The sequence below is a fragment of the Chelonoidis abingdonii genome, chromosome 6 (assembly GCF_003597395.2).
Source record: "Chelonoidis abingdonii isolate Lonesome George chromosome 6, CheloAbing_2.0, whole genome shotgun sequence".
NCBI lineage: Eukaryota > Metazoa > Chordata > Testudines > Testudinidae > Chelonoidis > Chelonoidis abingdonii.
Window position 1 is genome coordinate 98135414 of NC_133774.1, and position 13174 is coordinate 98148587.

The 13174-nt window shown below is 43.4% G+C and overlaps 1 protein-coding gene across 2 annotated transcripts in view; it reads left to right on the plus strand.

Annotated features, from left to right (window-relative positions):
• The first annotated feature begins 1100 nt into the window (after positions 1 to 1100).
• Positions 1101 to 13174, plus strand: part of MAMDC2 (MAM domain containing 2) — a 107500-nt gene continuing 95426 nt past the window's right edge. The window contains exons 1-2 of one of the 2 annotated variants that reach the window (XM_032798156.2): positions 1101 to 1890; positions 2291 to 2404. In XM_032798156.2, coding sequence (XP_032654047.1) covers positions 1860 to 1890; positions 2291 to 2404 — 145 coding nt within the window. In that variant the 5' untranslated portion in view covers positions 1101 to 1859. The remainder of the gene's footprint in view (positions 1891 to 2290; positions 2405 to 13174) is intronic. The other variant, XM_032798155.2, reaches the window with a different exon arrangement.

Below are 13174 nucleotides of genomic sequence, written 5' to 3' on the forward strand. Positions count from 1 at the left end.
GCCTGTGCCCCAAACCCCCTCCTCCACCCCAATACTCTGCCCCAGCCCAGAGCCCCCTCCTTTACCCAAACTCCCTCTCAGAGCTTGCATCCTTCACCCCCCTCTGCACCCCAAACCCCTACCCCAGGCTTGGCCTGGAGCCCCCTCCCACACTCCAAACTCCTCTACCCCAGCCCAGAGCCCGCACCCCAGCCTCCTGCCCTAGCCCGATGAAAGTGAGTGAGGGTGGGGGAGAGTGAGCAACGAAGCAAAGGGGGCTGGAGTGAGCAGGGCATTGCTTCTGGGAAGGGGCAGGGTAGATCCTGGGTTGCACTTAAATTCAAAAATTGATCTTGTGCGTAAAAAGGTTGGAGACCACTGATCTAGACAAAAGTCATTTTCCCAAACCAGCTTTGTATATAACTTGTGCCATTACTTAAGTCTTGGCAGAATTTGGTTTGCAAGTGCATTTCACATATCCTCTTCATTACCTTTGCATTTTCCTCTTGTTTCAGTAACACCTCCTTCCCCACATATACAGATCAACAATGTAACCTGACTTACATTGTGTGCAATTCCATGGGCCTCAGTGGAGTTGCACAGTATGTAAGTCAGCACAAATTGTAGTTCAGAGTGTGCTAATTCTTTATGTTGTTCAAATTATTCAAATCACTTAATTAAACAATTAAATGCACCACTGAAGTTAAATTTCCTAGCAACAACCTGAGAAATCCTTACAATTGATCATTTAAAATTGATGTTTTCCCAAACCTTTTAATAGAAAAACTGTGTTTCAAAACAACTGTTGATGCAATAAAGATTGTATAATGGAAAAACGATTAAAATAGAAATACAGGGATTTTGAGCCATGTTATACTGGCTTGGTTATTGAACTATAGTTCCCAGAATGCTCCTGTATCTGACAGCCATCCAAATATTCTGTAACAAACAGTCACAATTAACCATTATGTCTGATGGTTCATATCTTTCTGATATAATGTTTGCTTATGATCTATTCAGCTGCATGGCTTGTATTATTTCTATATAGGAAACAACATTTAAAAAGAAAACCTTCAATGTGACACCATAAAAGTCTTATTAGTGACTTAACATGCTATCAACGTGTGCATGGAACTGTTTGGCATATCCACATGTGTGATGTAAGCATTACAGACAGATGGAAACATTCAATAGTGCTGAATAGGAAAATCTTTCCCTTCTGCTATAAATTTACAGAGTTTCAAGCAATCTAATTTAAGGAAATTCCATCTTCCAGTACTGTTAATGTTAAGAAAAAAAAAGCATACATAACAAGTCCCATTTTAACTAGATATGAGGACATCGGAATAATGTTAGTGAAGGACAAAATGCAGCTGTGGGAAGTTGTTCTGTGTGCATGGTACAACTTACCTACTTGTAAAATGACCATAGCACTCATGGAGAACCCCTCGTCCCCCTTTCTGTTTTGCAGACTTCCTAAATTGCATGTATTATGTTCAGTCTTTCCTTCATTCTTCTTTTCTATTCTTGAGTGGCTGTGGAGATGAACTCTGTTATAAGCTGCAGTGCCTGAGGAACACAGAGTCCTGGAGTAGCCCCTCCCTATCCTTGTTAGAGCCAAGGACCAGCTGTGTAGCTGGTAGGTTTCCCTCTCCAGGCTCAGCTCATGTTTGCCGCTGCGCCTGCTTCCATTCTGGTACCTTGTCCTGAGCACTTAAGGAGGCTTGGTGCAAACACACATACACTGAAGGAACTTGTCTGCTGCTTGGAAGTTTTATTTGCCATAGTCCCTGGAGGGTTCATATACTCCCCCACCCCTTCTCCCCTCTATTAGTTCAATCCCAAAGAGCTGTATTATTTTCCTCACTGGACGGGCGACTATGCTCCTGCTGTATCTCCTCACTGTGCAAGGTAAGGGGGCCCAGATACGGGGAGAAGTTGGGTGGAGGGACCAGCAAACTTAGTCCCTGTTGCTGTTAATCCCTTTCTTGCCTTTGTGGGCTGTTTGCTTGTGAAAGCAGTGAAGTGCTTGTAAAGGTCCTGTGTGTGCAGCCTCACTTTGGAAGGTGTGAGCGAGGCAGCATCTTTCTGTTGGGTGCTATAATGTAACCTGTGATGTCAAAGAGAAAAAGGAGTGTTGAATTCAACAGGTTCTATCTGCTGCCCTTATTCCTGGTGCTTCCGTGAGTGAATGAGCATGAGACCTGCTTGTCCAAGTTGCAGAGAAGCATGTGGTTTCCCTCACCATTCTTTTCATTCTGAGTGCAATGCAATGCTATCTGTGTGAACAGAGCTTTCTTTGTCCCTGCAGTTTTGCTGTTTGCTGGAGCTGTTGAGCTCTCTGCTGGGTCTTGTGCCTTTGAAGACAGCACTTGTGGCTATGAATCAGACTATACATTTTTGCCATGGATTTTAAATGAAGAAGGTAAGGATGGCTTCTTGGTTTTTACAGGGACGCAGTGTGCTTAAAAATGAACAAATACATTTCTGTACCTAGGCTACAATAAACTAAAAGTATCAAGAATGCAAGAATCTTAAATTTCCGATATACTTTTCATGGTTGATGCTGTTTAACTCTCTTATGTGAATACCACAGAGGTCTGTTCACTTTTGTTTATAGTTTCATTGGTTCTCAGCCTTGTAATGTTTAGTTTACAGGAACTACAGAGAGAGATTAATTTGTTTTAAAATACCTGTTTCCATGGGAATCTTACAGAAATCATGGTAACTTTCTATTGGTTTAACTATTTTTGGTTTCTCTATTGCGGAAAAACTCATTTTTACAAAATCAGTATTTCAGACCTAAGTTAAGTCATCTCCTTAAAGTTGTGGCTCTGCCTACTCTCTTTCTCTACCTTTGTATATGAAGCATCGTGTTTTAAACTGCTATGAAATGTTGCTGTTTATATTAAACATATGCTTTCTTCCATCCCAGAAGTGACTGTATTTCTACGGCAGGAGAAGTGATGTTTGTATATGTTATCATTACTATGCATACCTCATAGGGTTGTTGTGAGGCGTATTTAGCAACGTTTGTTAAATGTTTTGAGATCCCTGGAGGAAAAGTAATATATGATTGTACTGTTGGTGTTCCAATATTCTTTTTGGTCCATTGTCTGGTACCTACAATTGAATAGGAAAAATTGCAAGTCACTATTTTTGACATTGTATTACTGAGCTATATTGGCAAAGTATGTGACAGTCCAAATTTCCATGGATTTCACAGGCAGTGTTGCCAGAGTAATGATTGCAGAATTTGTCGTGCTCTATATAATAAACACAATTTGGGTATAACTGAGAAGTTAAAATATTTATATTGGGGTATGGCAGTGGGTACCAGGCCATAGATAGGATTAAATTTGGGTTCACATAATAAAAGGAAGCCCTATTAGCCATGGTTATGGTGGCGACATAAATCTCCAAAACAGGGTCCAGGTATACTAAAGTGGTGAGTATAGATACCTATAGATAAATCCTCTTGCCTGCTCTCCTTTCAGCCTTCCAACTACTAAAAGATTTTCTCTTTGTGTTTCCAATCCCTCTCTCTAACTATTTAAAATAACAGGACAAAACAATGCAGCTCCTAAGAGCCAAATGGAAGCAATGTTAGCAGTCTTTGCTACCACTACTCTGTCTGTTAGCATCACTCCTCATTGAATTGGCTCTTTTGAAAGCAGCACTTCCTCTTCGTGATTGACAGGAAGTCCTGTGTAAAGTGTTGATGATTCAGCCCAGAGTAGCAGTGAGACATTGGCAGCAACAGCTGCAGGGGCAACAGTATGAGATGAAGAGTAACTGTTATGGTGCTTGAAAGAAAAAAGAAACCAAATTGGAGCACTAACAGCCACAGTGCCCTGGCTCACCCCTGCTCCGCCCATGAGCACGAGCACCCCGAGCAATGCATGCTGTGGCTGCTTCACTTCTACTGCCTCCCAGGCTTGTGGCGCCTAAGCTGATTGGTGCTGCAAGCCTGGGAGGCGGGAGAAGTGAAGGCAGCTCACCCCTGCCCCACCTCCTCCCTGAGCACGCCGTGGCTGCTTCACTTCTCTCGCCTCCCAGGCTTGTGGCGCCAATCAGCTTAGGCGCCGCAAGCCTGGGAGGTGGGAGAAGTGAAGCGACCACGGCGTGCTCGGGGAGGAGGCGGAGCAGGGGTGAGCTGGGGCAGGGAGTTCCCCTATGTGCTGCCCCCCTGCAGGTCGCCCTCCACACACCCCAGGTCCCTCTGCCTAAATGCCGGTGGTGACCGGGGTGTCCGAAGATCCGGCCGCCAAGGTTGCTGCCAAAGAAAATGGTGTCCCTCAATGCCAGCGCCCTAGGCGACCACCTAGAATGCCTAAATGGTTGCACCAGCCCTGCTCATAGAGCACTAGTTTGGTTGGTTGCAACACTCTTTATTTTACCTGAACATTGCAGTTACAGCTAAGCTTCTGTCACTGGAAATCACTATTTTTATTAAGGAATATAGAACTGGATTGTAAAGTTCACTCTGGGAGGACAGTTTGGGTAGTAATACTTTTAATAGGTAGAGCTCTGTCAATATTTCCGTGATAAATCCTTTTTCCAGGCATTTGTAACTCAGTGATAGTAAGACATTCCAGGCTGACATTTGGCATACAGGGTATTAGCCTCTCTGAAATTTATTCTGTATTGTAACCAAAACTAGTTTACAATGTTTCATCCAACTTTTGCTTTCAGGTGTACATAACCAATTTGTCTCAGATACTGTTTTGCTCCATAGTACAGTAGTAGGAGCTGATATTTGCAGACTAACCCAGGTGTCTCTGATCAGAGTGTGCATAAGTTGTGTGTTTACTGGCACGACAGAGGAAGTTAAGGATGAGAGTGGCAACTTTAACTGTGACTTGTTTCATTTATTTTCGGTTGTTTAAAATCTTTTATTGTTTTAAAGTAGCATTGACTATTTGGAGTACATACCCTTATAGGGACTACTTGACTAGCTGTTTAAAATCTTTCAGCTCTTTCATCCCTATAAATCTCTCAGTAATATGGTATCATGCCAAGCAGTTTAGGTGATATGTGCATAGTTAAATCCCACTGAGAAATTTCCACTCCATACTTGAAAGCCTTTTGCCCAACTGCCAAGGAAGCCAATTTATACTTAAGAGCCAGACCCAAATTGATTGAGCTTTAAGGCCCCAGTCCTGCAATAGGATTAATGGGATGGATTCTTGTGCCCAAATGAACCTGTATTGACTTCAGTGGCACTCTGTGTGGGACTAAGATTCTGCACAGGTGGATCTAAATGTAGGATTGGGGCCTAATAATATTATAAACAGCAAGGTTCCCTTTTCCCTCACTGTTCTGGGGAGGTCATTTACTACTAAAATTTTACATTCCAAAATGTAAATGCCACAAACTATTATCATGTATTGCTGAAAATCACTTGGTAAAGAATAATATAAAAACTAAAATTGGCTCAAAATATTACAAACCCTCTTTTTAAAAATGTCTACCCCGTACAGAGGAGAGTGTACAGTGTTCAGTAATGTGTGAGCCCTAGAGAACTGAACCCCAGTGGAGTAAATATAACATTATATGTCCAGCAACACAGTTCCCAGTGTTCCAGTTCAGTTTGCAGTGTAATGTGTATGAATAATGGAGGACTCCACTGTGTGCTTAATGTACTTAGTGAAAAATGTTTCTATATTGTTAGCTATGTGAAAAAGAAAACAGTTGTGAATTTGTTGCATAGCAAAGAGGCTGCATTACACAATGTATTGTTTTAAACATAAACTGGTGACCAAGAAATTCGCTAATGTCTGTACAGTGCTTTGAAGATGTAATCAGCCATGTGAGTGTTAAATGTTATTATTCAATTGTATGCATCAGCCGACATGCTAGTAGTGACCTTCAGTAACTTTAAAAAAGTCTGCAAGGGATCTACTTCCATTTTACCATAAATATCCTTGAATGCACTTTGTCTCTGAACAGGAATTTACATATAAAACTCCTTTTCAGGAGTATGAGACAAATATCATTTTCCCTATTAGTTTATGAGAGGGACAGAAGGCAAGTCCATATTCACCAATACAAGTGATATTTAGTTAGAATTAGAATTCACTATTGCAGTAATATTTGTCACTAATAGCATTCTGGGGTCAAATTCAGCCCAGGTTTATATTCAGATACCTTGTGGACATTGGCTTTGCAGACCCCTGAAGGCCAGCTCTGATCTAGGTTGTAATTCCATGCTGAGGTTCTGATAATATGATCAAATCACTTGAGCTTTACTCTTATGGTTTATAATGTTAACAGAATTGATGAAATCAGACTTCTCTACAATAAGGGGTACGGTTACCTGTATTACAAATCCTTAAAGGTACTGTAGAATGATTTTTACAAATAATTTAGGCTTACAATTAACTCTTTGGCAGAAGGGGAAGTTTATTAAAGAAAATGCTTTTTCTGAAATAAAACTTTCTTCTACTAACAAAAAAAAATTGTATTTCCTTACTGTCCAGAATCGTCTGTCACTTAACATCACAGGATTTTGTTAGGGTTGGTGCACAGTTGTGTTGACTGTGTGGGATGTCTCCAAGAGACATTGTGGTTTAGGCCACGTCTACACTACGCGATAATATCGAATTAGCTAAAATCGGTTTCATAAAACTGATATTATAAATTCGATTTCACGCGGCCACACTAGGCACAGTAATTCGGGCTATGTGCCATCCTGTTCCGAGCTAGCGTCGATTTCTGAAGTGTTGCATGTGGTAGGCCTCGTTCTCGTAGCAATAATCCATAGTTCCCGCAGTCTTCCCCGCCGCCCCTATGGGAATTCTGCGTTGTAATATGTGTCGCTTGGGGCGGTTCTGGGTAAGATTGTTGTCACGCGTCATTCCTCTCCGGGAAACAGATCCGAGCCTGACCAATCTCTTTCACGCCGTTTTTCCCTGTGATTGCCCTGCAGACGCCATAGTCACGGAACCATGGAGCCTTGTTCAGCTTTGTTTTTTTCTCTAAGCACCGTATGTGTACTGGAAATGCGCTGTGTACAGAGGCGATACTCGAGCACTACACAGAAGCATTCCATTTGCTTTGCATGATAGCAGAATGGTCACAGTCGTTCTGTACCGTTTCACGTGCGCAGTAGTAAACTGGCAATGAGCATGCATGGATTATCTCTCCCCTCTGTCTACTGTCTGCCTGCTATCAATGAGTGCGCACTGGCCCTTTGAGATCGGCTGGGCGCGCAAAAGCCAAATGAGAATGACTCCCGATCAATCCCTCTTCTATGGTTTCTAAAAATAGGGAAGAAGGGGGGTTCAAAGCCCCGTTGCTAAATTAGGGGGGGCAAAAAAAGTTTTTTTTGTAACTTTAGAGGGAAGCCAAATTGTATTCAGTTAGGCGCCCATAAACCAGGAATTGTCGTGTCAGTATTCACAGGGGGTGCCCTCAACAAACCCCACCCGTTGCTTCTCTCCCGAACTTTGGGCTACCGGCAGTTGTCCCCCCCCATTGCTGTCATGAATTATAAAGAATGCAGGAATAAGAAACAGAGACTTGTTAGTGAGATAAAATGAGGGGAGGCAGCTCCGGGCTATGACAGGCAGGCAGGACAAATAAGCGTGGCGAGGCGAGAGGAGCCAACCATGCTGTCTGCTATGAAGTCCAGTGCATACACAGATTCTTCTTTACCAGGAAAGAGGGGGCTGATTGAAGATCAGCCCCCAGTTGCTATGACTGAAGACAGTTACTAGACCGTTCTAGTCCTACTACTGGAGGATTGACCAGATATCTTTCCTGTTTTTCCCAGGTTCCCCATATTCAGTAAAAGCCTGGAGCACTCAGGGGTTCTGAAGTACAGTTATCAGTGCTACTACACATCTGCCACCAGAGAGGGGAGAGGAGCATATGCTCTTCATTGCTTGCAGCTCGGTCTCCCAGCAGCATTCAAGTACAATATAGTGGTGGGACTATTGAAAGATGTTCAAGAAATGATATTCTTTCCTTTTTCTTCACGTGGTGGGTGGGGGAAGAAACTGAGGAGCTTATCCCTGACCACCCAGGACCCACTGCCATGTTTGAACCTACGACATTGGACTCAGCAAGCAGATGCAAAATACTTTTCAGAGCGACTGATGTGGACTGTGAGATAGCTGGAGTTCGAGTATCCCTCCGCTCCTAAGCGTCCATTAGAGCTCTGGCTTCCGTTTACAACTGTCACATCACTGTGTAGCTGGAGATTTTTCGACCATTTCGGCATTTCTGTTTCTTAACGAGCTTTGGTGAACAGAATTTGTCTTCCCATACAGCGAGTCGATCAGTATCTCCGTCACGGTCCGATGCTGGAGCTCTTTTGGATTGGATGCAGCCACCGGTTTGATCAGAGCTCCGCTGGGAAACATTGAAATGTAATTCAAAAGTTCGCGGGGCTTTTCCTGTTTACCTGCCCGCTGCATCCGAGTTCAGATTGCTGTCCAGAGCGGTCAGTGGTGCACTGTGGGATACCGCCCGGAGGCCAATAACGTCGATTTACGTCCACACTAAGCCTAATCCGATATGTTTATATCGATTTTAGCGCTACTCCTCTCGTCTGGGAAGAGTACAGAAATCGATATAAAGTGCTCTTTATATCAATATAAAGAGCGTTGTAGTGTGGACGGGTACAGCGTTAAATCGATTTAACTCTGTTTAAATTGATTTAAACGCGTAGTGTAGACGAGGCCTTAGAGAGGTTCAGGGAGTGCCTCTGTTCATGGCCAGACAGCAATTGTGGTTGGAACAGTAGAGACAGGGATATAGGTCCACCTGGAATGAAGGAAGGGAACAGTCTCTGCAATCAGAAGAGTGCAAGGACTGCATTGCGTAGATGGTGCAATGGGGTAAGCTTTCTGGCTTTCTTTTGCCTCCCTCCCCCGCAACCTAACCTTCACAAGGGCCTGCTGTAATCTGGCCCTTAGCACAGCATATTCATAGCAAAATTATAAATCATAGTTTCCTTAGACTCAAGAATCTGGGTCCATCCTTGTTATGTCTGTGAACAACTTTATTTGTTGATACTTTTGTCAAGAATAGCTCTAGTTTAATCTATCATAGGCGCTACCTGTTACTGCTGTTGTGTTCAATTTGCCTGTGTCAATGAGTGTTTTTTGTTCCTTGTCTCCCTTCAAATCAGCAGGAAACAACTTAATAAAGCTGAAAAGCATCCACCCTTGGGCCTTTGACTCATATCTGCACCTAGTCCTGGACTGTGCTGTGTTGCACATATTGATGTGAACTTGTTTTGATTACCATTGTGTTACCATTGCAGAGCTCCAAGATAATGAGAACATTGTTTCCATTCACAGCAATATATTCTGAAAGGCAAGTAGTCTGGTGGTTGAACGCTTTGTTAAATGTGTGCGCTCACTGGCATCATTTGTGGGTTTAGTGGTATTTAGCAGCAATTTTAAAGGCAACTACTGATGTAGGGATCTCCTCTACACTTACCTGTGTAATGTTTGCTAGTAGACTTTCAGTTAGTACTTTTCCATAATGAATTGAATGGAGCCAAACTGTTAGAGCTACGTGAATGGTGCTTGCTGTAGTCTGGGGAATCTGGCATTTGTACGATCAATGCAGCTTCAAGCATCTAGATTTGATTGATCTGCTGCTTTTCCTCTACAGACCCAGAAATGTTTACCCCATCACATTGGTCATCTCTAAGGGTAAATTTTTGGACATAAAGACAGGATTGCTTTTAGCTGCTATGAGTTCCAGAACTGAACTTTCTAGTTTTCTTTTTTTGCAAAAATTCACACGAGACTCTGTCCTTGAAAAGAGAGACTTCAGTCAGAATGGAGATTAAGTACATACTGAATTACAATGTGCACATAAATTTTCCTGTCTTGATCCCCTTACGAATGCTACAACTTGAGCTACATCAGTCCAAGACTCAGTTTCTGTAGTATGTTCCACATGGCTGACCGTCAGATGACCATATTTGAACATTGGCTTGATTAGTAAATCAGCATGCCCGGCAGATATGTCTGAAATAGATCATAGTTGTCCCAGAGAGCTAACATTGCTGTTGTCATGTGTCATTTAAATAATAACAGTTTGAAAATGTTTTTCAAAATTTAAACTTTTTAAGATGAGGATAATCTTTTTTTTGAGAACTAGAATAGCAAGCACAAGGCTGTGGATGAGATAGTACGCACCAACATGAAGAACATGGGAGATGAAATTCAGTGTTGACAAATACAAAGTAATGCACATTGGAAAACATAATCTCACTAAAAAATGGAGAATTATGGTTTCTAAATTAGCTGTTATAATCAAAAAAGAGATCTTGGAGTTATTGTGGATAGCTCTCTGAAAACGTGCTCAATGTTCAGCGACAGTCAAAAAAGCCAACAGAATGTTAAGAACCATTAGGAAGGGGATAGATAATAAGACAGAAAATATCGTAGTGCCACTATATAAATCCATGGTATACCCACGCCTTGAATACTGTGTGCAGTTCTGGTCAGTTCATCTCACAAAAGGTATATTTGAATTGGAAAAGGTACAGAGAAGAGAAACAAAAATGAATAGCAGAATGGAACAGTTTCCATATTAGGAGAGATTAAAAACACTGAGACTTTTAAGTTTGGGAAAGAGATAACTAAGAGGGGATATGATAGAGGTCTGTAAAATCGTGACTGGTGTGGAGAAAGTGAATAGGGAGGTGCTGTTTACACCTTCACATAACACAAGAAATGAACCAGGGGTCATCCAATGAAATTAATAGGCAGCAAGTGTATAACAAACAAAAAGTACTTTTTTCACACAACGCATGGCGACCTTGGCACTTTTTGGCAGAGGATGCTGTGAAGTCCAAAACTATAACAGGGTTTCAAAAATGAACTAGGTAAGTTCATGGGAGATAGGTTCATCAATGGCTATTAGCCAACGTGGTCAGGGATGCAACCCCATGCTCCAAGTGTCCCTAGCCTCTGTTTGCCAGAAGCTGGGAGTGAGTGACCGGGGATGGATCATTCAATGATTACCTGTTCTGTTCATTCCCTCTGAAGCACCTGGCACTAGCCACTGTCGGAAGACAGAGTACTGGGCTAGATGGACCTTTGGTCCACCATTTAAATTCAGGCCTATGTGTGTTGATCTGAGTTCTTCCACCTTGGTCACCACAACATCTTCAGCTGTTTTGCTACCCTGTATGTTACCTCTAGCTGTCCCAGACTCTGAGTCTGCTATGTCAGGAAAGGCAGTTCAAATCTGATATATTCATTCTCTTGCTGAGTTATAGATCTGTTAGCACAGTAGTAATTTTAGCTGTCTGTTGTACATTTCTGGGACATACTATGGGACATTTCTACCATACTATGCAACCATCTCTATAAAAAAAATCTGTAATGCTACTCAGAATGGAAAGCTTAATCCAAGATTAAAGCAACCAAGTTTGTAAAACTCTAAGAGTTGCAACACAGCCACCACTGGCTTGGTTGGAAAATTAAACGGTTGCTTGCCTTTTTTGGCAAAAATAATTGCATTTGGACTACCTGACTGTAGCTGAAAAGCCCAGACCCAATCTCTGCCTTCCTAGTCACCACAGACCTATGAGCAGAACAGCAGCAGAAAAAAAACATAACATTTAAACTGAGGTCCATCCTCACATGTGCACAGCTGTAAATTCCTTCCTGAGTCCACCTCCTTCTCCTAGGTATAGTTTGTGTGTCTGACATCCCTGTCCCCTCTGATTGCCAATTTGGCCTAAATTGCTTTGCTCAACTTCTCTTCTTTGTGCACTCCCCTCTGACTAGCAGTTCAGTTCTTTGGTCTGCTCTGCTCCACCTCCTCCTCCTCCTCCTTGCACTGAGGCAGCTCACTCCTCTTCTCTTCTCTCACTCAGGACATGGCTACACTTGCAGATATAGAGCGCTGTGAGTTAAACCAGCCCTCAGAGACCACAGCAGGGAAAGTGTTGCAGTGTGTTCACACTGTCATCTGCAAGTGCACTGGCATGGCTACATTTGCAGCACTTGCAGCGGCAATGGGAGCAGTGTATTATGGGCAGCTATCCCGCAGAGCCCCTCTTCCCATTCTGGCACTGTGGCTTGTCGGAAAGGGTGGGGTGGGTGCAGGTTATTCTGGGTCCTGTCCCAACACCCCATGATGCATTACTTCGTATCCCAGCAATCCCTGTGCTTCCGTCCACTTTTGGTGCTATCTTTCAACGTTTTTTTGGTCTGTGGGAATGGATCCCGAACTGCTGAGGAACTGCTGCAAGCATGTCACGAATTGCAGTAGAGTTACTCCTTAAGCTACAAACTGACAGTGAGGAGTCCGACGATGTTGACTCGCATAACGCATATGACATGAGAATGCTTGTGGCATTCACGAACATGCTCAGCACTATGGAACGCCACTTTTGGGCTCGGGAAACAAGCACTGAGTGGTGGGATCACATCGTCCTGCAAGTGTGGGGTGATGAGCAGTGGCTGCAGAACTTTTGGATGAGAAAAGCTGCTTTCATGGGACTGTGTGAGGAGCTCGTCCCCACCCTGGGTGCAGGGACACGAGATTGAGAGCTCCCCTGCTGGTGGAGAAGTGGGTGTATATTGCAGTTAGGAAGCTGGCAACTCCAGACAGCTACCAATTGGTTGCTAACCAGTTCGGAGTGGGAAAGTTGACTGTTGGAATCATGTTGATGCAAGTTTGCAGAGCCATTAATTGCATGCTGCTCAGAAGAACCATGACTCTGGGTAACGTGCATGACATTGTGGCTGGCTTTGCACAAATGTGTTTCCCTAACTGTGGAGGGGTGATAGATGGGACACACATTCCAATTCTGGCACCAGCCCACCTGGCCTCAGAGTATATAAATCATAAGGGGTATTTCTCTGTGGTTCTCTAGGCACTTGTGGATCACTGTGGGCACTTCATTGACATTAACGGGACTGGTTACCTTCCTCCTGGCTTGAAAACAGCTCCTGGCTGCATGCATCTAGGGATGCTGGGCTGTCCTCCATCCTCCTCAGCATCCTCGCTCCCACTTTCCTCCTCCTCCTCCTCCTCCTGCGTTGTTGAACTAGACTCTGAAGTGTCCATGGCGGTCTTCAGAGTGGAGGTGGAGTCGCCTCCAAGTATTCCGTCCAGCTCTTTATAGAAATGGCATGTCGTAGGGGCAGCACCGGAGCAGCAGTTTGCCTCCCACGCTTTGTGGTAGGCATTCTGCAGCTCCTCCACTTTA